Source organism: Ictidomys tridecemlineatus, chromosome 3 (genome assembly GCF_052094955.1).
Source record: "Ictidomys tridecemlineatus isolate mIctTri1 chromosome 3, mIctTri1.hap1, whole genome shotgun sequence".
Lineage (NCBI taxonomy): Eukaryota > Metazoa > Chordata > Mammalia > Rodentia > Sciuridae > Ictidomys > Ictidomys tridecemlineatus.
In genome coordinates this window covers 36623848-36648995 of record NC_135479.1, presented here as the reverse complement: position 1 = coordinate 36648995, position 25148 = coordinate 36623848, and the positions used below count along the sequence as shown (strand labels likewise).

The following is a 25148-nucleotide window of genomic DNA, read 5'->3' as shown; positions in this document are numbered from 1 at the left end:
CAGTCTCTGTAACCATGTGGGGTTGACATGTGGATGGCGGCAACACCCCACCCGCCATATCCTGGACCTGAATTAAGGAATCCCCGGCTACAGAAATGGAAAGTGTGATGTCACGTTTCATTTGTCCATTCATTGAACAGTCATAGAATGATTAGAGGACTCTGTCAAAAACTCTTATTTTGAATTATTCTGTTCCTTTAGGTGTGGGTGTCAATATGTCAGAAGCCTAAAAATATTTATGCCCACTAACCAAGAAAAAGTGTTTCTAGGAAAGAGTTCTACAGAAACAAGCCAGATATGGAGGTATCATCAAACAAAAAAGACCCAGCATCATTTGTAATTTTCCTCTAGCAACTACAGTTAACTATTTGATGTCCATCTTTTTGAATATTTACATATATAAATATTATGTATATAAGAATTTTTAGGATTACAAACAAAAATAACACGTATAGTTCTGTATCATATACATAGAGTGTATATGCATACAGTAGATGTAAGTGGGTACACCTTTTACACTTAATAGGATGGACACACTGCATAGACAGAGATGTGTGCAGAATTTGCAGCAGAATATTCCATGGATGGACATCTTAATTCCCTTTTTTTAAATCCCCTACTGATGTGCTTTTGTTTGAACAACCGTACTATAAAAAAAAAAAATCCTTGTGTCTACATATTCCTATTCTTTTGCAGTGTTTCTATAAAAAAGATTCCTGATAATGGAATCAGGTCAAACAGTAGTTTTTGTTTGTTTTTTTGTTTGTTAGTTTGTCTCTTTGTAGTACTTAAGATTGACTCCAAGGCTTCAGTCATGCTAGGCAAGAGCTCTACCACAGAGCTGCATCCCCAACCCTAGTATGTGTGGTTTAGTATTTGCTAAGTAGTAGTGTTTAAATAAACCTCGAAGTGTTTGATTACTACGATTCTACACAATTTTTTTTATACCAGGGATTGAGTTCAGGGGCACTGTATCACTGAGCCATATCTCCACCTGTATTTTGTATTTTATTTAGATACAGTGTCTCACTGGATTCCTTAGTTCCTCGCCATTGCTGGAACTAAGTCTGGCTTTGAACTTGTGATCCTCCTGCCTCAGCTTCCTAAGATGCTGTAATTACAGGTGTGTGCCACCATGCCAGGCTTCTAAACAATTTTAAATACAAAAATCAGATTATTTGGAAGATGAAATAATTGTGGCTCATAAAAATTAATACATGTATGATTTCTACATATCTTTTGAATGTCCCCTTCTTCTGAAGAAAGGACCCTAGCTCAGTGTATATTTCTTGTACTTATAACTGAAACCCAAGTAATCCACCTGTTAAATAACTTCTCTTCATAGCAAACCTATAAACATAGTTTTGCTCCACATAGAGCTTGATTTCCACCTGTCCCCCACCAACGTTAGCCATTTATTTTGTGGAGTATGGTTTTTAGAGAAATAATGTATGGTACACCTATAACCCCATACAGGTATACACCACATTTGGGAAGGAGTGGTGAATCCTGTCACCTAAGTCAGTGTTCTTAGCCACTAACCTGCATGCAGCACTCCTGGTAAACTTGATGACAACATCAGTTCTCAGGTTCCATCCAGAGCATTCTGGTGGGAGTGGCTTCTGAACTGTTTCTTGGGATTTGAGTATAGGTAGATCATACCTGGGGAAATCACTTGGGCAGTGTTTAATAGCACACAGTATGTAGTTAAATGAAGGTCTAGTTTGAGAACTCAGTTGTGCCATCTACATGCAGTGTGATCTTAGACAAATTGCTTACCCTTCTCAAGGCGAGATTTACTTTTCTGACAAATGGGCATTTTAAGAGTACTACGTAAGCTATATTATTGCATTAGGAAGATTCAATGGATGATATATATATAAAAAGCAAATAGATTTGAGTAAGCCTCAGAAACATTAGCAATTTCTTATTAACAAAGCTTTATTTATCATAACCAATCACTACAGAATACTCTGCCTAATGGTATCTGAAGGATATGGAAATGACAACCCTCAAAACAGGGTGGCCTGACAGGAGGGAGGGAGGAGGAAGCCATCACATTGATGTCATTGATCCTTTCCCAATACATCCTTTCCCAGTGACAAGACAATCCCTGGGAAGGAAGCAAACATCACCCAGTGACAAGACAATCCCTGGGAAGGAGATCTCCCCCAAGCCTAAAATGAAAGTTTCTGGGGAGAATCCAAAATATTGGTCCTTTTCAAAATAGGTCTTTTCCCAGTGACAGTAAAATAGATCCTGGAGGGAAAGAGATAAGTCTGAATGCTGAACTCTGGACCCTCCATCCTTGCCCAGTAAATACAAATTTCAAATTCTCACACCTGTTTCCTGAATATCTAAACTGATAAGTTCTGATAAAGTCTTCAATGGTTAAGTCATCTCCCAGTGTGTAACAAATATAAACCGGAACCTCCCCCATGATCAGGGCCATTTTCCATCCAGGGAGTGAGCCCTCTGATGCTTGACTCTTCTACTAAATAAAAGGCATGGCTGGTCCATGAAGTCTGCTGCCATACCGGTTATTTGTACTTTCACTATGGTGCTAAAACCATTAGGTTGTTTTTGTTTATGGTATCCATTCAAGAATGGAATTTTCCTAGAGCAGGTACATTAAGAATCATAAAATATTTGTAGCTTGGAATGTTCCAGAACTGCACCTCCAGTGTAGAGTGGAGTAACTACAGTAGCTCTGTTCTTCTCCCTCAAGTCCCTCCAAGTCACACATTCCTATTATTTGCCCTTATTCCTCTTAACCAGTGATTCTGATTTTTATGGACAAACAAAAGCAAACTCCATGCCAGTTTTCTTATAAAAAGTGCATCTTTATTATTTCACCAGGCTGGACACAGCTCAGAACCCAAGGAGCCACTATGTGTTGGTCAGTGCACAAGGACCCACTCCATATCTGTCAGTTTGGTGGCTTTGATACCATGTCTGCCTAGAATAAGCTGATGACAGCCACTCGACTGTCACCAGTGTGAACAAAGTGGGATGGGATGAGTGGCAAAGAATTTGTCCTTGGATATTTTGGAAAAGTTACAAAATGAAACGCAAATATAAATAAATTATAAAAATTAAATAATATAAATAAATAAAATCTAAGTTCAGAGTGAGGCTGCAGCAACAAACAGCCACAGGAGAGGTAGCTATGGAGTCACAGGGATGCTTCCAAGACTCAGGCCCCTGCTCCCCACAGGGCCCACGGAGGTCACTGGGTTCCTTGCTGCCTCCAGGCCACTCAGGCATTCAGCTCCAGGTCAGTGATGTATTCCTGGACCCAGTTCTCACTGGGGTCAGCACACACCTGCCGGCCTCTCTTGGTTAGGAAGCTGTGGGGAGAAGCAGAGGATCAAACACTGAGGAATCCTACAGGGGATCTGGGGCCCACGTGGTCCCTCCATCCCACCCCCTGCCCTGGGCAGCTCAGAGAGGCTCTGCCTATGTTACTACAGAGAGTCTCTCCACCAACTCAGGAGTGTCTCAGGGTACCCTGCCACCTCCTTCTTCTTGTCCTTCCTCTCTGAGTTGGGGGTCCCACCTTCCTGACCAATCAGGTCACATTTAAGAGCTGAATCCTATATATGTGGCCTGTCTAGGGTTGCTCTCCTGGCCTGTCTCTGTCCATGTGGGGCTGTCCTCAAGGGTGGGCAGGGGCAGTGGCACTTACATGACACCTGGCTGGGAGCACTGGCTGCTGGTCTCAAAATAGTCCTCTATGAATTTGCGTTGAATCTGCCGGGCCACGTAAGAGAAGCAGCAGGCCGTTGGGGTGTCCGCACCAACTGTGGAGAAAGGGACAGAATGAGTCCAGGTCATCATCCAAAAGGAAAGGCCACCAGCTGTCACATCCTCAGAGGCTGAGGAAGAGCCCTGTGCAGCGTGGGGACTGGAGACCAGGCCTCGGGAAGGCATTTGGGCATTTCTGCCTAGAAACCTCATGTCTCTGTCTTCCTTCTGTCTCTGTTCTCCTTGCTTCCTGACTCTTCTTTGTCTGTGTGATTCAGAAAACCAAGCAGACTGTTCTCCTCTCTTCCTTCAGGGAATTCTGTTTGGTTTAAGAAGTCACACCCCAGCAAAAAGAGAGGTCTGGACATCTATCTTATGATCCAGTGGGCAGAGCTCCTGGGAGGCCTGGAGTGAGCTGGGGAATCAACCACATCACTGGGAAGGAAGTAACCAGGTCTGGATTCTGCCTCTTGCCTACTCAGTGGTTTAGGGCTCCATTTTTCCCTGCCCCAACCCTGACTCTCAGGACTGGCGACTAGAAGAGCTAAGATCCCTTGTAAAGGTGAAAAGTCCTTAAGAGAAAGCTCAAGGTGCTTTGTAGCCCTTTAAGAAGTTTTCTCTTTTCTCCTGGGTTCTGGAGACCACAAAAGAGATTGATGTGGTCTCCCCAGGGCCAGAGAGTGGGGACACCCGCCACAATAGGGTAGACTCACATGGTGCAGAGAAGACCTGGTCACAGAGAGCCATGGTGCAGAGGAGGACAGCAAGAGCAGCCGTGGAGACCTGCATGATGTTCAGTGGATGATGGAGTGTGGTCTCAAGTATCAGCAGAGCCAAGAAGGGCCTTCGTCCTCCCTGCTGCCTGTGTCCTTCTGGCATCTGAAGCCATCTGCCCTTCTCTTTATAGGCAGCCCTGGCGGGTGGGGAAGCGGAATCTGGGGGTGCATGTGGAAATTTTTAAGCATAGCAATGTTGTCATGATGTTACACAACTTGGGGTCCTTGGTGACCACAGGAACTCAGGATATCTAAGAATAGCATCTCTGAGCTGTAGGTCTCAGCTCTAGACTCATGACTTGCTCTGGTTATTTTTGGGGAGATGGTTTCCCTGTGTAAGGGAGGAGACGGGTGTATTTCTGTCCAGAGCTGCTATTAGCTGGTCCCTTCTCATAAGAACTTATTTATGGATGACCTCTTCAGTGCCATTCATTTCTACAGAACTGAAACTCAGTGCTTTCCTAGTCTCTGTAACTACATGGGGTTGACATGTGGATGGCAGCAACACCCCCACCCCTAAATCCTAGTACTGAATTAAGGAATCCCCGGCTAGAGGAGAAAGTTGATGTCACGCTTCATTTGTCCATTTATTGAACAGTCATAGAATGACTAGGGGACTCTGTCACAAACTCTAGTTGTGAATTATGAAGTTCCTTTGGGTGAGGGTGTCAATATGTCAGAAGCCTAAAAATATTTATGCCCACTAACCAAGAAAAAGTGTTTCTTGGAAAGAGTTCTACAGAAACAAGCCAGATATGGAGGTATCGTAAAAAAATAAAATAAAATAAAATAAAAAAACAGCATCATTTGTAATTTTCCTCTATGAGGAAATGATTAAGTAAGTTATGGCGAGTTTACTGGATTATTTATTATTAAGCCCTAAAACTGAGCAAAGGGGCATAAATATTACATCAGTGTTAAAGAGCAAGATAAAAAAATTGTACAATTGTTCAAGAAGAATTGTATGAATATATGGAAATGTATCTGTAATTTTGTGCCTACCCCAATTATCGTAAAATTTTTTTAAAATCTTGTAATTAAAAGTCCTAAAGAATTAATAATGCTTATATTTGTGTGATGGGCCTATGGAGTTTAATTTTCTTGGCTTTTGTTTTTCTTTGTTCAGATTTTTCTCGTTTTCTTCAGCAAGATTGTATTACATGCTTGTCAGCCCCAAATTTTGCTTTAAAAACGTTTAAATCTCTGGTTAAAAATGTCAGTATATATTATCAAAATTTATGTTAAATTGTTCAATTTAACATAAATTTTGATAATATATACTGACATTTCTGTTCAAGGACCTTTTCTAAAACAGTGTCTTGGTTTGTCGTTTCTCTGAACAGTTTGCAGCATCCTATGTGATACTCACCAAACTGTGATAAACATCACCAAACTTGAACCAGTTTTGTTTTTATATTCCTTTCAATGCAAAAAAGAGTGATATAAAAAAGAGTCTTCCCTCTCAGCCAAACCTATTCTTTCTTTTCCATTCTTTATTCTTTTATAATTCAAAAGCACACATCATCTTTTATGAGAAATTGGGTTGAGTTCTTTTTAATAGCCTTTATCCTTAGATACTCCCAGTCTGGTAGGAACAGGTAGATACATGAGAGGTACTCACAGCGCTAGCAGAATGTGCTAGACTGGGTACAGTGGTGCACACCTGTAATCTCAGCGGCTGGGGAGGCTGAAGCAGAAGGATCACAAATTGAAGGCCAGCCTCAGCAACTTAGCCCTAAGCAACTTAATGAGACCCTGCCTCAAAATTAAAATATAAAAAAGGGCAAGGGATGTGGCTCAGTGGTAAAGCGCCCCTGGGTTTAATCCCTGGTACCAAAGGGTGGCGGGGAGAAGAAGAAGAAAAAAGAAAGTGCCAGGACTCTTAGAAGAGGAAATAAAAGTTATGAGGAGGGAGAAATGAACCTCCAGGGGAAGATAGGGGAAGTTTTCATGAAAGGGATGGAGTTTTGGTTGAATCTTGAAAACTCTTCAGGATTTGAACATGCACCGATGGGATGGGAGGTGGAGGTTCTACTGATACAAAGTCACAGGTGTGACATTGAGGACTCAGCTCTGAGGGCAGAATTTGATGGGGCGGCGAGACAGGCAGGGAATGTATGACGAGTCTAAACTGGAGCCCAGCCAGGAAGGGTCCAGAATTCTTCCCCAAAGGAATCAGACTTGCTCTGTCAGAGCCAGAGAACAGAAGAAGACAGCCCACTTATGCAGAGAAAGACCACACCTCAGGAATCCTGTCTTTCCTCAGTGTCTCTAGAGTCACATTTTTAAAAACACATGGGCTCTGGGCTCTGTTTCTACCCTCCTTCCCTGTGATGCTAATGCAGGTAGCCAGGGAGGTGAAGCAAAGATCAAGGGCAATGGAGATTTCACTGGGAAGGCGCCAAACCCAGTATTTCCCCGAATTGCTATGAATTCCAAAAAGGGAGTCACTGTCCCTTTTTTCACTAGAAACAACATCATAGAGGATGCGCTCGACTCAGCCCATCCTCTCTGCCGGCCATTGGTCCAGCGGGGAATCACAGTCATACTCATGATTAAGTTTCTGAGAGTTTGGCATCTATGAGCTGGGGAGGGTGAGAAGAGGAAGTGGAAACTGCTGAATCAACCATGTTTCTGATAATGGGCATTATCTACTTCCAGGATTACAGCACTCACCAGTGTATGATTAGTCATCTATGTAAGCTCTATTTCAAAAATTTAGATGACATCCTCCTGTTGATTTTCAACCGAATTCAGACCATGTCTTATTGATTGTTCCTAGCTAAACAAATCCTAGCACATAATGATTACAGGAAGAATCTCTATCCAGTTTCCATTCCTCACAGTCTTTTTTCGATAAAAGTGATGGTCGGATAGAGGATTCCATGTGTTTATATATTGGTAAGATTTTCCATGTCAGTCCCCAAGCCAGGAAGTAGCCCTTTGCCATGTATTTGGACTTGGATTGGAACATAACACTCTTGTGCCCAGAGTATGTGCTTAATAAATCTGTTGAATGAGTAAAGAAAGGAAGCTCTGAGTTTTGGCTGAATTGGAAGAGTCTTAGAAAATTCCTTGGTGACAAATGGATGTTCCCAGGTTTAAAATGATTTGCCCGCAGTTACACAGATGGAAATGACCAGTTTAATATTTCACTGACTGAATTATTACCAATGTATCTCCAAGCATAACCATAATGCCCAGAACACAGTACAGCTTGATAAATATATGGTAAAAGAATAAATCACAGATTTGACTATCAATGAACAATATATGTCCAGTGCTGTCATTACAGAGTTGAAATACTAATGGGAAGGGAAGGCTGAGAAAGGCCATGGTGTCAGGTCTGGCTCTTTGGGGGAACATCCAAGATTGCTTAGGTGTTCAATAGTCAACACCCTATCACAAAGCTCTTCTTTGTGGAGTCAGTCCTTTATTTCCTGTCTTGAGTCCTTGTCATTTTCTCCACTTTGTGTGAGTGAGCAGTACCTCAGGGCGAATATCTTGATATTGGATTTTGTTCTTTCCCTTGTCTCCTGTGTTTTCTACCCAGTAGAAAGCATCCTTTCCTATTGAGTTTCCAAGCCAGAAAACTGGGAGTTGCCCTTGACCTCCCCACCCGTACTCCCTGCAACTCCTACATCTGCTTCATCTCCAGCTCTAGTCTGTATTTGAAATCAGGTGCAACCACCTGTCACCATCCCCACACTGCTGCAGTCTGAGATTAGGCCCTCCGTTTCTCACTATGACCATGTTCCTGTCCTAGAAACTGGTTTTTCTTTTTACTTTCTCCTCTTTGTTACTCGATCCCACCACACAGCATCCAATGTGATTTTTGCCAAAGTGCAAATCAGTCTCTGTCTCCTTCTGTTAACATTTTTCAAATACTTTGCTTTGTGTCCAGCATGAACTGGAAGCTTCTCTGTGAACTGACTCCTGATGCCCACTGCCTTCTTTGGCCCGCAGCTTGCCTCCTTCAGACTTCCTGATGACCAAGACTCCAGTCCCTCTGAGCTACCTGTGTTTCCTTAAAAGTGTCTCTTCCCCCACTGTTACTGAATGAAGTGTCAACTTGACAAAGCAGTTTCCCTCTGGGGCAAACCACAGGCGGAGTCAGCTAGCTATGCATGGGCACATCCTGTGGCAGCCACAGGGGTTAAAATTTAGAACAAATATGAAAAATTACTATTTAATTCCCCAAATTTTCTAAAGGAAAAAAAAGGGAAGTCCCTAGATTCTATTACTCAAAAATAAAACATTTGTTTATGAAATGCAAAACCGAAAGACATTCTACATGATAATCACAGGACTTTGGCTGGTTGGCTTTTAAATTTATAATAAAGCACATTTCCCTTTCTGATTTATTTAGTCTCTAGAGCCACATTTGCTTGATTTTATTTCCAAATATGTCTGTCAGCTGTGTGCTCTTTATTTGGTTACTTTCTTCTCTATGTTTCAGCATCCCACGTGTAAAAGGGGATAAAATACTTACCTCAGAGGGCCACGGTGAGGATTAAATACATTAACGTTGGTGCTTAGAATTTTACTTGCTGAGGTCGTGGCTCTGCGGTAGAGCGCTCACCTAGTATATTCGAGGCCTTGGGTTCAATTCTCAGCACCATATAAAAATAAATAAAGTAAATAAAGGCATTGTGTCCAACTACAACTAAAAAATAAATAAATATATATATATTAAAAAAATAACCAGCTCATAGTAAGTGCTGTGATAAACGCTAGCTGCTTTTATCATTATCATTGAAATATATTTTAATTTTCAAAAATTTTAAAGAATATTTTTAAATCAACATAGAAAAATTGTACACATTTATTTAAGTCTCAGCTCAACTTAGAGAATGGACCAATCTAAACAGTAGAATAGTTAAATGTTGGCACATCCATACAATGGAATTTCACACATTCATTAATGCTATCTTTGATTCATGTTTGGGTTTTTAATAACATGGAAGAATCTTAAGTAACAATAATATGTTAATTCAAGAAGGAATGTTACATACTAATAGTAAAATATAAAATTGGGTAAAGAATGATAGCATAATTTAAATTTGTATTTATACTTTTCTATATTTTCTAATTTTTATACAGTGACCATGTATATTTCCTATAAAAAATAAAATAAAAATATTTTTTTAAAAAGAAATTAAAGTCTTATCTTTTTTGGAGACTTTCTTGAACCCACCATCATGAACCCCCAACATCTGACACAGACTGTCACATCCAAGAAATATAATTCTGTAAACACTTTACAGAATTATTTTCTTCTTTTGCTCAAGTATTCCCTGAGACCTGCTTGGAAAGAGGCTATAAACAAGCATAAAAGCATTTATTAAAGAAAGATGTTTCATAAGGAAGATTGAACATATTCTCAGACCCACCAAAGCCCAGTGAGGCTTGATGCTTCCCTCAGGAATGTGACATGTCCAGAATGTAATGTCCCCAGCAGTCACTACCTGTGCCCTTAACAGCCAAAGGGCAGACTGTGGCAGGTAGGAAGGTCCACTTTCACTTTAGAAAGAATGAGGCTGTTGGGTTCAGTGGTTGGGAGTGCGGCAGTCACAGACAAGCTGCTCCAACCAGCTCACTGTCTTGCAGACTTCATTTTGAAAACCAAGTGTTCTGACACTTGAGGCAAGCTCCATCCCAAAAATAAAAGGGCAAGCACAGAAAGCCCAGAGGGAAAGATTTAAGTGCAAATTTGGTGGGGAGAGGGTGGAGAGAATGATAAAGTAAATGACCTTGTACTTTCTCAAATGACCCTGAAGTGCCCCAGGATGCTGCTCCTGTCCCATAATCAAAAGCATCCAAGGGGCTGGGCTCTGTCTTTTGACTTTCTCAGAGCAGAGCAGAGGGCAATGGTGGTGCTAGGGGCGAGCAGGCGGGTCAGAGTCGTTGAGCTAAGGGTGGGTGAGATCTCCATCCACTCATCCAAATTCCCATCATTTGCCATGTTCTGTGCATCTCTGCATCGCTTCCCTTGGTAAGCTTCTTATGTACGGGTCCCAGCATTGTGAAGCCAGTCAGGGTTGACAGGGACACGAGGCATTCCCTATGGACCGGGAATGCCTAGGTGACATAGTCTGTCTGTCACACAGGTAAACATTGTTAGGTCGCCAATCCTATTCATACACTGGCACAGTCTTTGCCTGGGTCTTTCAAACTTAATTCTTACTGCTTTCTTTCTCTTATTGGTCCAAGAAAATACCCTGAAATCTTGGTTTCTTTTTCATTCCCTCCTTGTTCTACAACTGGCTAACTGACCCCTTTCCTGAATGAAGTTCTGATCAGATATGTGTGGAAGAACCCATGGTGGGGTCGGGGGAGACAATGGTTTCTCTCTGTGCTCACACCCTATGCCTGTTCTGCAGACCACTGCCAACCTGGAAAGACTGATGTGAACAGCTTCTGCAGGGGCAAACCACCCAGAGCAGCGTTGGTTTTTTTTTTTTTTTTTTTGTCCTTGAACCCTTTCTAGCAAGTGTCAATGTGTCATCCTTCCTCTCTGGTTTCAGCTCTCTCCAGTCTCGGTCTCTGTCTCTGGTGTACCATTTCCCTCTAGGGCACAGCCCACTTCTTCTCCCCTTCAACTCTTTTATTCCGTGATGACATAGCCCTGGGGAAGAGAAGCTGGGAGGAACTCTTCACTCTTGGCTAGGTTCGGTTTCCTTACTGGTGCCATGACATCATCTCTACCCTGGAAATTCCATTTGCTTTTCTGTACCTCCACCTCCGTTCCAGGCCTCAGAGTCCCTATAAAAAGGGGTTTGCAACTCAGATCAGCACAGGACACAGCCAGGTTCTGACGCTTCTGAGCTCTTGCAGTCTCAGCCCTAGGCAAACCTCTCCTCCACCAATACCATGAAGCTCTGTGGGATTGCCCTCCCTCTCCTTGTGCTTGTGGCTGCCTTCTGCTCTCCAGCACTCTCTGCACCAAGTAAGTCCACTGCTACTACTAGGGTCGAGGTAGGAACTGCGGAGGGGTTGAAAGGGAACTAGGAAAATTTCCAAGTAGCCTGCTATTAAAGGTAGAGTCTAGTAGACAGCCAATAATATTTAAGCTCCTATTTTCTTAAGAATTAACAGCCAACACAGAAAAGGATGGAGTAGAAGTCAGACAGCTGAACAGGCTCTGTCTCTGACTACTGGTTTAAGCCTGTCCCTCTCTATGCCTTGGTTTCCCCATCTGTAAGACAAAGGGAGTAAGACACGTTCTGAGACTCAATCCAGTCCCAATCCGCTAGAATTCTTTCTTACCTTTTCTTAGGATTCTCTGTTTAGAATAACAGTCCCACTCTGTGTGGGTGGGCATGAATTTATTGGACCATAATTGGGGTTATGATAGCTCCCCAGGGAAGTTCAATGCAGATCCAGAAGTAGGATCAAAAAATGTATAGCTCCTGGGTAGTTTCAAGCTTTGATCTCACATGGACCTTTCCTTCCAGTGGGCTCAGACCCTCCCACTGCCTGCTGCTTCTCTTACACCCTGCGGAAGCTTCCACGCAACTTTGTGATGGATTACTTTGAGACCAGCAGCCTCTGCTCCCAGCCTGCCGTGGTGTGAGTATCAATCCCTGGGCTGCTCTGGGAGACAAGGGTGAGGGGAGGCAAAAAGGGAGCCATTTGGGGCCGGAGGTGATCAAGCAGAAGGAAGTGGTTCAAGGGCAGTGAGTAAGCAGGTCATGAGGTCACTTTTTTAAGTCCTGGAAGTGGCTGGGTGGCAGACAAAGAACAAGAAAGTGCTTCCTGAGGAAAAACCTATCCAGAGGCCAGAAAGTCAGGAAAAATCAATACCATGAGATAGAAGCAGATTTCTTGAAGAAGACCAGAAAAATATGGAAAAGTCATTGCTGCTAGGAAAAGCAAAGATATAACCATATTGATTGCAAAATCCACTGGTTCCTAATCAGGGAAATCCTTGAGGCCACAGATAAGTCCAGTGGGTGGAAGTTATAGAAATGTGGTTCCAGTGTCATTCTAGAGAGATCCATTTCACTAGAGATGCCTAATGTGAGCCATGGTCAAGCAGAGAAAGATTCCTACCACAGACAAAAGGGGGTATTATCAGAAGTCCTTAATGGTGCCACAGGACTCTAATGTGTCTACTCTTTGTTCTACAGCTTCCAAACCAAGAAGGGCAGGCAAGTCTGTGCCAACCCCAGTGAGTCCTGGGTCCAGGAGTACATGGATGACCTGGAACTGAACTGAGCTGCTCCAGTCTCAGGGGCAGGATGTCTTCAGGGAAGATCCCCTGAGCCCCAGCACCTCTCAGCAAGACGCACCTTATTCTCCATGCTCCTGACTCCTCTCAGGAACCCCTGTCCCTTCTCTTAATTTAATCTGTATTGGATGCTTTGTTATTGTATGTGGAGTTATTTCTATTATTTAAGGACACATGTCCCCCATGGGGACGGTCCACCGTCACTTCTCTGCTATTGTGGATACATGGATGATACAGTTGATTCCATGAATTTTCATAATAAAACTTTTTTTAAAAAAAATATATAAGCGGTTGTTTTGTGGGTTTTGATTTGATTTGTGGTGTGAAGGGGATTGCCTGGTACTGTTAGCTGGGACAAACTATAGTTTCAAAAAATAATTCAGTCTGAGCCATTATGAAGTCTTTAACAATTACTAAGTCTAAGGCTCTGTTGTCCTCTGTTTTACAAGTGCATACAGAGAGGCACAGAGAGGGGAGAGTGACTTGCTGAGGTCAGCTCTGGGAGCACCAAGGAAGGATGACCCCAAAGGACAGCTGTGATGCTCAGGGCTGGGAGTTTAACAACCCACGGGGAAACTGTGGACAGGGGCAGCAGCACACTGGAGGGGAACAGGAAGTCGTTCAGAATCAGAAAAGCAACTTCATCATCTTATTCTCAGCAAAACTTTGGGAAAATCGTTTTGCCTTACTGGATCTCCATTTTCCTGCCTGGGAATTGGGGAATAATATTTCCCTGGGCTGTTGTAAAGCAGCCCATGGGAAAATGGGACCTGGCCTGTGGAAGATTCTCTCCCTCCCTCTCTGAGCCTCAGTGTCTGTCCTTGTCATGAGGATTATCAGATCAGTTCAAGGAACAACACTCTGGAATCCAAAGCCAATGTGAAGTGGCATCATGAGGACAAAAGAATGTGTCTGGTTTGGCTCTGAAATGCTGTGTGAGTGACTTAAAGTCATGGGTATTTAGTAATGCTTATTTAGAACTTAATACCATATGGGTCAAAGAGAATCTGGATCTGAAGTGGAATTATGTACACAATCAACCCTGATCTGTGGGACACAGTCTGTTAAAGCTGAGAGGAACCCTTAGACCATGTGTTCCAACTCTCTCAGCTTATGAAAACTAAGGGCCAAGGACTAGGAAGTAACTTGCCAAAGGCCAGTCAGCAGAGCAGAACTCCTGCCAGTGTCAGTTCTCAGGTTAGGTACCCTTTCTTGTGCACCTTTCCTAGTGAGACATTTCTGTAGTCCCCAAAAGGGTGACCATTGAGTAAGGTAGATAAGGAAGAGACTACCTTGAAAATAATTTGAGTGTTTTTAGCTCTGTGAAAAAGCTGTTTACTTCTCTGGGTTAGTAGACACAGTCCCATTCCCTCTTCTGCCCTCTGTCACCCTATCACTCAAGAGCCCCTGGGGAAACCTCTTCAGATTCTGCAGGAACTGGGAGAAGGAGATTCAGAGCACAGCAGATCTGAAACAGGTGTGAGGAGAGGCTAGCAGCAAAGGACCCTCTTGGCTTTACCTTCTGTTTTTATTTGTCTAGATCTGAGCTCTCTGATATGTTAGCTACTAACTAGAGTGGCTATTTAAATTTAAATTTAATTAAATTAAACTAAATTTAAAATTCAGTTTCTCTGTCACACAAAATCACATTCAAGTGCTCAATAGCCACATGCAATGGTAGCTATCAGGTTAGACAGTGCAAATATAGAATTGTCTGTCATCACAGAAAGTTCCACTGGATGTGAAACCATCCTAGAATAGTTTCAAGGGAAGTGAATAGAGGGAAAGTTGGGGTGGCCTAGAATATTTGGAGAAAGATACACAACTCTATTCTGAGGGGATGGAATGGGAGAAAATGGACGATCCCCAGGCCTGAAACAAGGTGCATGTCACCTTAATAGGCTGAGCAATGTCCCTCAAGGTGTCTGCATCCTAATCCCCAGAACCTGTGGGCACTACCTTACATGGCAAAAGGGACTTTGCAGATAGGCTCTTTCCTTAAGGATCCTGAGATGAAGAAATTATCCTGGATTATCTGGCCAAACCCTAAATCTTGCCATGTGTCCTTATCAGGTATGCAGGAGGACATGTGACAATAGAAGAGGGGTTGGGAATGTGACAACTGAAGCAAAAATGTTATCTGCTGGCTTTGAAGATGGAGAAAGAGTCTATGAACCAAGGGATGTGAGGCAGCAGCTCTAGAAGCTAGAAAAGGAAGAGAGCAAAAAAAAAAGTTTTCTCCCAGAGAGCCTCCAGGAGAAGTACAGCCCAGTGAAAATGATTTTGGATTTCTAACCCCAGAAACTTAAGAGACCCAACGTGTGTTGTTTTAAGATGGGTGGTTTGTGGCCATTCGTTACAGCAGTCATAGAAAACGAAAACAATCACTGATTGAAGAGTCAGTGCAGAAAGGAATGGAAGATTCTAGAAAGGACGTCAGACTTCCCCAAGGAGACACCTCGAGTGAGTGATGGACCATAACAAAGTCGGGCATCTCAAGCAGAGGCTCTGCTTCAGCAGCTGAGTGTGAGGGCTGAGGCCTCACCAAGGGTACAAGACCCCCAGGAAGTGTGCCTCCTCTGGAGACTGGTCCATCCTCTCGTTTGTTAGATGAAGCCCAGAGTGGAGCCTTGACCTGCTGTGGTTTCATTATCAGTGAGAGCTGGTGTAGGACCAGAATCGAGGTGAAGTCCTTTTCCCCACATTTGCCTGCCCCTGGACAAGTCGGGAGGAAGTCAACTCCATAGGAGCAAGACCATGAGAAATGCTGCAGGAAGCCCGGATGGTCTCGTGAGGAAAGGCTTCACCCAGGAGTTGCAAACGACAGCGTGGAACTCTGGCCGTGGGGCAATGTGGGACTTTGTGGGTTGCACAATGTGAAACCGTGTTTTTCCCTTTCTCCTCTTGCCACACTACTTCCTTTTCTTACCCTACGGTCAGAGAGTTGGTATCCGCTCACTTGATTTTTCAGCTGCAGTTTCTCCTGGTTTCTGGATGGGGGACAGAGCCAGAAGAAATGAGGCAGGACAAGCGAAGGTGAAGGAGGGACCAGTCATCGACCAAACCAAGTCCATTTTGTTCCTCTCTGACTCCATTCGCCTCTTCTTTCCTGAGCCACTTTCTTCTGCAGTTCCCTTGGGTTCTAGGAACAACAGACCTCATTCATAAGCATCTTTAAAAGGGATCAAATCTACCACCAAGCGATGACCAGCGGGACAGAACAGGCCAATCCCTGATGAGACTGCCCCTCCCAAGCAGGAACAATCAATCACCCCCTGACAGAATGGAGGCTGCACCCTAGGCAGGAGGCAATCATATTGTGAGGGAAACAGAATCATGCCCTCAAGTAATGATGACTTCCCAGAGTTTGAGACCAGTTCTGAGGTAACAATCAACCAGGCCAGGCAAAGCCAAAATGACCTGCTCTGCTAGCTATGCAAACCCCACAGCAATACAAGTCCCCAACCCTTATCTTTGTTCTCCTTTTCTATAAAATCTGACAGCTTCTGTCAGCCTCTTAAAGAGAGATCTTTGTTCTTCCCAGAAGGAACACATTGACTACAGCTCCCTTCTTACCCTTCACCACTGCTCATCTCTTTGATTGGCGTATTGAGATAGGTGGCCAAGCCTGGCCTGATGGAATCCCTGGTGCAGGGACCTTTGCCCTAGGACTTCATTAACAAAGGGAGTTTATGGAGCAAGATCTAGACCCCAGGCCTGGGTCTCTATTCTCTTGCAGTGCCTTCCTTCCATGTTTTACTCTCTAGATGGGAGGAAGCCTGTTTCCTTATGCATATAAACTTTCTATGCTTCTCTCCTTATCCCACCCCAGCTATAATGTTCCCATTGACACGGGCATTTTTCTCTGGGGGGCCAGGAGCTGAGCAGGGACTAAGAAAGGAAGTTTAAGTGAAGATGGTTTAAAAACAAAACAAAACAAAACAAACCCACAGTTCTTCCTGGTGATCGAGACCAGCAACCTTGTCACACAGTCCTGAGCTGCATTCACACCAATCCTCCACGGACCTGAAGGACTTACCTTCACCCTCTTTTCCACTTGTCCCCACCTGTTCTCCTTTCCAGATTCCTCCTGGAGAAAACAGCAATATGTGTAGAAATGGAGAGAGAATATTGGGACTACATTTTTGTCCTGTTTAAATACTTTCATTTTTAGATATATGATACGTGTGTAAAACATATAAATTCAGAAGAAAAGAGAAAATCATTTTTTTTCTCCCTCAGGGAACATAGGTTTAATAGTAATGGGATCATCTGGGAGACCCTCCCTTTCTATGAAAATCCTCCCAACTGGGAAAAGGACAGGAAAATCCTTCCCTTGGGTTGCATTAACTCCTTCTGAATCTCAGGATGCATGTGCCCCCGTGCTTCTCAAAAAGAGCCTAGTTACTTATAGTGATTCCTAGTTCATCTCCTTCATGGGTCTTTCTTCTTTCTATATGGGTTGGAAGAATGTTACAGGTGTTAGGTGCAGGACAGGCTGAGTAAGCTGTCTACTGGGCATGCCAAACAAAGTTAGCTGCAGGATGACCTGGCCTCTCAAACCCTCTGTCTGGTTCTTTATCACCTGTTTGCTTCAAGCCCAAACACCCAAGCCCCTGCTCAAGGCTGAACACTCAACCCCCTGCTCAAGGCCGAGCACTTAACCCCCTTATGTGCCAACAAGGCAGCTTGCAGACCCAGAGACCCCATTAGATTTGGGGTATAAAAACTCCCTCCTGCTGGGCCTCTCTCTCCTCTCTTGCTCTCTCTGTCTCCTTTGTGCGCTCTCTCTCTCTCTCTCTCTCTCTCTCTCTCTCTCTCTCTCTCTCTCTTTCTCTCTCTCTTCCCCCTTCTCTTTCTCTCTCTTCTCCTCTGTTGCACTGCTGCAATAAAGATCTCTTAGTTGCTCTGAGTGTTGTGATTACTTTTCTTTCAACAGGCACCATACTACATGAGTTTTAGTGAATAGACTTCTTTAACCCTTGCAAAAACTTATACTAGCTCTTCTTTTCTACAACCTTCCTAAGTGTTGACCTTGGAACTGTTAAGCCCCTCCCCCTCCCATCCTGCCTTTCTGTATCTCCTTGATTTGGGAAGCTGGAAGACCTTGTCCTCTTCTTCCCGATTATTTGTTGAAAAGAACAAATCCTTGAATTTTTTAGGCTGGCAGTGGAGGAGGCTGTTGCATCTATGATTCTGAGGTCTGCTGATTCAAGTTCCCCCACTGGTTGAGGAACTGTTGGAATTCCCAACGACTCACTAAGTCGTTTGATGTCGTCTACCCTATGGTCTTAAAATTAAGAATTTTTGAACAGTGGATATTATATAAAACGCAAAAAGGCATAAAAAAGATATTCAAATTCAAAATTAAGCCTCCTTCCTAGTCTCATCACTCAATTTATCCAGTTTACTTCCCAGAAGCAACAACTGACGGCTTTGGCTCTTTCATGAACTCATTTAGAATGTCATGAACTCATTTTTTGGCCTTTAAAAAGTCAGGAACTGGAACAATAGGGCCTTTGATTGGTTTTTAGAGTTGATGCTGACGTACTTCTGTTTTAGTTAGTTTTTTTTTTTTTTTTTGCTGTGACTAAAAGACCTGACAAGAACAATTTTAGAGGAGGAAAAGTTTATTTGGGGGCTCACGGTTTCAGAGGTCTCAATCCACGGACAGCCGGTTCCATTCCTTGGGGCTCGAGGTGAGGCTGAACATCATGGCAGAAGAGTGTGGCAGAGAGAAGCCCCTCACATGATGAGAGAGAGCAAGCAGAGAGAGCCTCCACTTTCCAGATATAAACTATCTACCTCTGATGCCCGCCCCCAGTGACCCACCTCCTCCAGCACATCCTACCTGCCTTCATTTTCCACCCTGTTAATCCCATCATGGGATTAACTCACTCATTGGGTTAAGGCTCTCATAACCCAATTATTTCTTCTGTAAACCTTCTTGCATTGTCTCACACATGAGCTTTTGAGAGACACCTAATATCTAAACCATAACAGCATGAAACCTTTCCTCCCATAAACTTAAATTTACAAAATTCTTGCCTGTCCTTCTTTGGGACAAATCTAATTTGAGATTTAAAAATGTTATCTTTTTTTTTCTTTATTCAATTCTCAAAACAAGGGCTTGCTAGAAACATCCTAAGCAAGCTTTATAAAACTGTTTCTTGAGAGGCTTATGCATTTCATAGACACTGACTTTGATGTGCAAAACTGTCACTTCATTTTTTCCCCAATTGAACACAACTCCCCAGTCACCGTTTATTTTGGTGGCAGAAAATTTCATCTGTCCAACAAAATGAACACAGTTGCTTCCTGATGTTTTTCTCTGAGAATCTTCCATCTCCCATCCTTCTTTCTTCTTTGGTCTTCCCTGCTGATGTTCCCAACCCTTGGTTAGTGTCTGATGAGGTGCATCTCAGTCTTTTAGGTCCCTGGCCCATGTCATAGATGACTGCTGTGTCACTTATTCTGCTATTACCTCCCAGGTCAGGTCTGTGGCTCCATACCTTTTGTCCCACCCTAAGCTCCTCTGAGCCCACCAGGCCTGAACAAAACAAAGTAATAAATGTATTGGATCAGAGTAGGAGAAATCATTCTCCTTCCCTGGGGGTGAAGGTGTAAGTTAGTAGTGTATAGACCTTTTGGAGAACAGTTTGGCAATATCTTCTAATTCTAATAGTACACACATCTATTCTGGGGAAATACTGATGTACATAAAAAAGAGCCATATACAAATATGGTCATTGCAGCATTGTTTATGATAGCAAAAAAAAAAAACTATCGGAATCTAACAAAATGGGCAAGAATTGGAGATTGTTTAAATAAATTATGAACTATACATATAAAGGAATTTTAGATCGCAGTTAGTTTTTAAAAACATATACTAACCTAAAAGTCTCTCCAATACATATTGTTAAGTGAATAAAGTGAAATAATATATATAAAATATAGCTTCATTTCTGCAAAAAATATCCTTATATACTTATATATGCACATATGTGCATGTAAAGGCCTAGGAAAGGGCCTTAGAAAAACACATAACAAACTGCTAATGTTGATGACCTTCCCAAAAATTGCTCTGTATGTCCATGTCATTTGTTGATCCTAAGAGTTGATTCAGTACTTGTTGTAAAAAATGACCTTTTAAAGATCACGTTAGCTGAGTTATGACAGTCATGCTTAGGTCAACTTTGAGAGAGGGATCTGGGAGTGCTTCCCTGGCCAGCAATTCCCAGAGGGTTAGCCTGCAAGTTCTTTGGGCTGTCCTGCCCTAGTCACTGTCATCAAGGCCATGCTCCTCTTCAACTGAAATCCAACCAGCCACTTTGGGCTGGGGTTTGGACCTGCCCTTTGCTGGCCTCTGTGCTGTCCGAGGTCATTGCTCTCCATCCTGGGCTGAGCTGCTTGGGCCTCTCTCCTTGTGCCCTGGTGAGGAGTGCCCAGGTATTTGCAACTTTTGCCCTTGAGAAGTTTCTGAGGTGCTGGGTGTGGTGATGAACCCAGCCTAATTCCATTTTAGGATTGGGAGCATCTTGTCACAAAGTCATGAAAAGTTAATTTCTGTTTTACTATAAATTACTGAGATTTCTAACCTTGTTTGGAATTCCTGTCCATGCCTTGAATTCACACATGCTTGGCTTTCCTTGACCAGATAACAACCCTCTCTAAAACCTTAGTGTTGCCTCCTAAATCCTGGCTCCCCCTGACCAGATAACAACCCTTTCTGAAACCTCAGTGGTGCCTCATAAATTCTAATGTTGGGATCTGAATTTACTCCTTATCTCGAAATATCATGCCATGTAGATCATTAACCTACTATCTGCTTTGGTATTATGCTTGTCAAAATCCTGTTAGCTGTAAGTTCTCAAGACACCCCCTTTGCAACTTTATGCTATAAAACCTTGTTCCTGGAGAGCTGGAGTGCTGGTCTCTAGCCTGTGTTAGGAGAGACAGCTGCTGATCATCTCTCTTTGTGTATACAAATACAAGCTTGCTTTAATTTTATTTAAAATTGGAGTTGGTAGCCTTTTCTTTGCATGGGGGTTCAAAAGTGGCCTTTAGAGCTCTTCCCTTTGGTTTGCTTAGTATTTCTCTGCTCCAACAGTGGCTGTCCACTGGTGGTCATCAGTACTTATCCAAGTTCCAATCACAAAGGACAAAGCCAACTTTATTCACTCCCTTCTCCCACAGCCATGGGGATTTCTACAGCTCTTTGAGATTCTGTAATTGGGGTAGGAAAGAACAAGCTTGCTCCTCAGGTTTTAGGGACATTCTATATTCTCCTGTAGCTCAGCCCCCTGGTAGCTACCTGTGCAGCCCTCTCCGTAGGAACCTCTCAGTACAGGGCAGAGTAGGTCAGAGAACCCCAACCAGCAGGTAGGGTCCAGCCAGGTTGTGATCTTTGAGCATCCATCCCCTCCGGGGTTGACTTCACTCCCTGCTGTCACTTCTTCCACAGGTGACTTGTATTCCACTCAGCCCTGCTTTGTGAACTCAGCCTTGTGGCTTGTCAATGGCTCAAAGCACACCTTTCCCATTTCCCAGAAACGTGTCAAATTCTTATAACAGGGACTTAGGCTCGGAGAGGCTGCCTTTTGCTAAAAGCATCAATTCTTCATTGAGAAAACCTACCCAATGAGTAACTAAAAACAGGATAAAACTTGGCATCTCTGCCTTCATTTTTAATACCCATCCCCTTCATTACCCTAATGTTGGGCCAGATCCCTGCTCAGCTCTTCATGAGGGCATGTTAATCATCTAAGGACTGTTCATCTAAAAACTAGCAATACAAGGTTTGTTAACCCTAAATTTGCCTCACCTAGCTCGCCCCCCGACCTTTAAGACCAATTCATGATTTTCAGGGACATTCAACTGTCACCTTTTACAGCATCCTGTTTCAGATCCCTGATGTGGCACCTTGGAAGTCTTCAGTAGCTGTCCTTCTACACATGCCAGGAAATCACCCCACGATAGGGCTGCCCGGCTAAGCAGGAACAATCATCTCATAGAAACAGAATTGACCTTCCTGGGTCACAGGTGTGACAGATAAACATCCTGAGTAATAAGTGGAAACTGTCCTCAAGCAATAAAGACGCAGAACCAGAACTGAAATAACAATGAGCCTGACCCCAGTTTGGCCACATCTGCTGAAGGTTGCATCCCTTTCACCCGGGCCCAAATCGGACTCTCTTTAAGAGTCTATAGACTCAGGTGAGCTACAGACTTAAAGACAATGTGAAGACAGTGCTGAGCTGCTGGATCTATTAATGTTCCTTTCCCGCTTTTCACTGTTACCTTTCCTGTTTATTTTGAGGGGGGAGAGTGGCCAGATCTGGCTTTTGGGGGGCCCTCCAGATTCAGATGTCAACAGGAGGATCCTGGTCACATTCTAACATAACTGGACCTCCAGGAGGCCCCAGATTAGCCTTCCAGTCCACACCTGGTTTCAGACTTTAAGTTCTCACTCTGAAGATTCTAAATTATACCATTCTTTTCTTTGTTACCATTTCCTGTCACCAGGAAAACCAGTGCCAACCTGCTAAAACGTCTTCTTGAGTATCTCAAGTTTGGCATTTCCACCTGCCAAGAAACAACACTTTAATTTGAAAGTTCTTGTGAACAAAGGAAGTAGATCCCCTGGGGGCACTCCCTGGAGAGCTTGTGTTTTTCCGCACTTTCTGCTGCACTGCCTCCATCTCAGCCTTCCTCTCAGGTGGCACAGTATAAATTGCTGTGTATGTGCCAGGCTTAGCAGAAGCAAACATGAAGGCAGCCACAGTCTTGGTTCTGGTGGGTTTTGTCACCCTGGGAATGAACATGGTCTGTGCCAGGATCTATTTTCCTTCCCAAGGTGAGTATGCTGAGGGTTCCCAGTTGAGAGGAGAAAAGGCTGGGAGCCCAGTCTGGAGCCTGGGGGTAGTCTGGGAGGCAGGCACATGCCCACTGCATGGATCAGACTTATTTCCTTTCACCTGTAGGAGAGATTACCCTGTATTTCCTATCCTTATGAGAGTGAGTAGAGTTCAACAGAAGCTGGGTGTAGAGAATGGGGCAGGGATCTCCCTAACTAGGAGATGTGCCCTAGATGTGACTCCCAGGGGCAGCTGCTCTGAGGTGAAAGCAGATTTGTGCAGGGTAGGCAGGTGGCTGTCTTACATCAGAGGTTTTCCAGGATGACAGTGCAGGTTCCTTTCTTGTTGAGTCTCTGCAGGCTTTAGAGCTCCAAGAACATTCTCTCAAGGGCTAGACTGTGAACATAAGGACTTAAAATTGACAGTGGTGCTGATGAATCTGAGGGGGGTCCAGGAGCACCAAGGAAGGGAAGGAAGAAGCCGGAGCCCTGTGGTGACGAGGGCTTCAGACCTCCAGCATCGGTTCTCCTCTCTGTCCTGGTGATCGCTCCAGGTTCCAAAAACACCATTGTTCATTTCAGGACTGCAAGACTCTGGAGAATGCCCTGAATTGCCTGAAAAAACCTATGGGACTTGTGCTGAAATGTGCTCAGGAGATGATTCATGTCCCAGGGGAATGAAGTGCTGCAGCAATGGTTGTGGTCATACCTGCCAGGATGCTGTTTTCACAGTGAGTATAAACCAGTCAAGGGCTCCATGCGGGCAGACCAGTTCCTGGTGGGCTTTCCTAGGGCAGACACATGACACCTTGTCCATTGCTCTCAAAAGTCTGCATGACTCCAGGAGAGAGAAGTTGGAAGCAAATGATAGAAAGACAGCCTGGTTGCGTTATCTATAGCCCTGTCCTAGAAGAGAAGCCCTATTCAATGACAGCCCCAAGGAGCTCAAGGGAGACAAGTAACCGTGACCTTAGATTCACAAGGACATGAACCAGAGTTTCTCACTCTCTTTCCTCTACCCCAACCGAAGTACCTTAACTCTTCCAGGAAAATAGGTGATCCTAGGAGGAAGAAGGGAAGAAATGGGAACACCATGTATTTGAGTACCTCCTATGTCAGGCAGGCATGGGCTGGAGTTGAGATAAAAAGGCCAAAGTAAACCACTCGGGGAACAAACCCATATCACAACCTGGTGCTTTGTTTAGATTTCTACTAAGTTCTGTGGGAGCAAAGAGTGTGGGGGTGTGTGGGGCAGTCGTCAGAGAGTGGAGAACATGGAAGCAAGAGCTTGAAGATGCACAAAATCTGCTAGACATGGAAGGGCAGTCCAGCTGGTGGGAGAAAGGAGCTTTCCTGGAAGATGGAAAAATGATGGTAATGGGTAGATGTCACCGTGGGGGTGGAGGTTGTGGGGAGGGACACTACAACTCCTCCTCCAAAGAGCGGTGAGCTGCCTACCACAGTGTCAGTGCTAAGCAGCTGGCAGTTTCTAAGCAGAGGAAATGTCCTGATCAAACTTGTGTTTCAGAAGAGTGGCTCTGGCAGCCATGATGTCACCGGTTCCCCAGCCAGAGTCCCTGCTGGGTTTCTAGTACACTGGATTCAGTTGCCCACCTGCATCAGAAATAAGAGGAAACATAAAAAGAAAGAAAATATGAATGTAATCACCAGTCAGCCAAAACTGGGAAGGCAGCTACTTTGTATCCGTTTGTATTACAGAAACACAACTTATGGGAACAAAAGCCAGGGAGTTACCAGGCCTTACTAGCCTGAGAATATTATTCTGGTTGTTTAACCTCTGCTGGTGCCTGTCCAGGATTTGGGAGCAATTCCTCAGTTTCCATTCTTTGCATGAGGAAGTCAGGATGGACATACAGGTTATTAGGAAATGGTGAAGAAAAATAATAATGTGGGGCTTTTAATTTTAAAGGAATCCCATTTAATTTTAAAGGAATATCAATCTCAAAAGGTGAATGGAGATTGACAAGTGAACCTGGTGACCAGCCCAGAAGATTTCTTGTGAATCCATGAATCCCGTGTTCGGCTATTCCCTATCCCTGGAAGATCTACAATGGTGGGGTGACTGCTTTCTAAAACTCTTGTGTCCCAAATAAATTTAATCTGTGCATGATTCAGGCTGAGTCTTTCTTCTCACAGTTAGGCATTCCCTCCACCCTCCAGATCGGCACCATCTTCGTACACTGCAGCTTGGCTCATGAAAGCAAAGCCCTTGGGACACCTGTAGGTAAGAGACAAGGTCCCAGTGCCAGGTCCTTTCCCCCTACAACATCTGTATCTCCAGACAAAACAAAGGCACAACAATATTTTCTTGGGCATTCTGTCAACATAAGTTTGGTCAAGCAGAAACAAAATTAAATGAGCATGTCCCACAGAGCAGGCCCGCTGGGGCAGCAATTACCAAGGGGAAGACTCAAGAGAAGCCGGAGAAATTGCATTTTAAGAAAACATAAAATTCTAAGACAACATAACAAAATACAGCAAGACTATATTCCAGACTCCAGGAAGGCATCCCTGA

The 25148-nt window shown here is 43.8% G+C and overlaps 2 protein-coding genes and 1 non-coding gene across 3 annotated transcripts; 2 read left to right on the top strand and 1 right to left on the bottom strand.

The window, feature by feature from the left end:
* Positions 1-2822: 2822 nt before the first annotated feature.
* LOC144375786 (C-C motif chemokine 3-like) lies at positions 2823-4681 on the bottom strand. Its single transcript, XM_078041254.1, has 3 exons — positions 4461-4681; positions 3689-3803; positions 2823-3350 (listed from the first exon to the last, which is right to left on the bottom strand). The coding sequence occupies exons 1-3, from the start codon at positions 4624-4626 to the stop codon at positions 3260-3262; spliced, it is 372 nt and encodes a 123-aa protein (XP_077897380.1). The 5' UTR covers positions 4627-4681; the 3' UTR covers positions 2823-3259.
* A 6399-nt stretch (positions 4682-11080) lies between these two features.
* On the top strand, positions 11081-13030 carry LOC101968597 (C-C motif chemokine 4). The gene is made up of 3 exons (XM_005321504.4): positions 11081-11472; positions 11981-12095; positions 12656-13030. The coding sequence occupies exons 1-3, from the start codon at positions 11397-11399 to the stop codon at positions 12741-12743; spliced, it is 279 nt and encodes a 92-aa protein (XP_005321561.1). The 5' UTR covers positions 11081-11396; the 3' UTR covers positions 12744-13030.
* A 9493-nt stretch (positions 13031-22523) lies between these two features.
* On the top strand, positions 22524-24743 carry LOC101954322 (uncharacterized). Its single transcript, XR_013435668.1, has 3 exons — positions 22524-22612; positions 23195-23343; positions 24564-24743. It is a non-coding gene; the product is annotated as an uncharacterized LOC101954322 (transcript).
* The last annotated feature ends 405 nt before the right edge of the window (positions 24744-25148 follow it).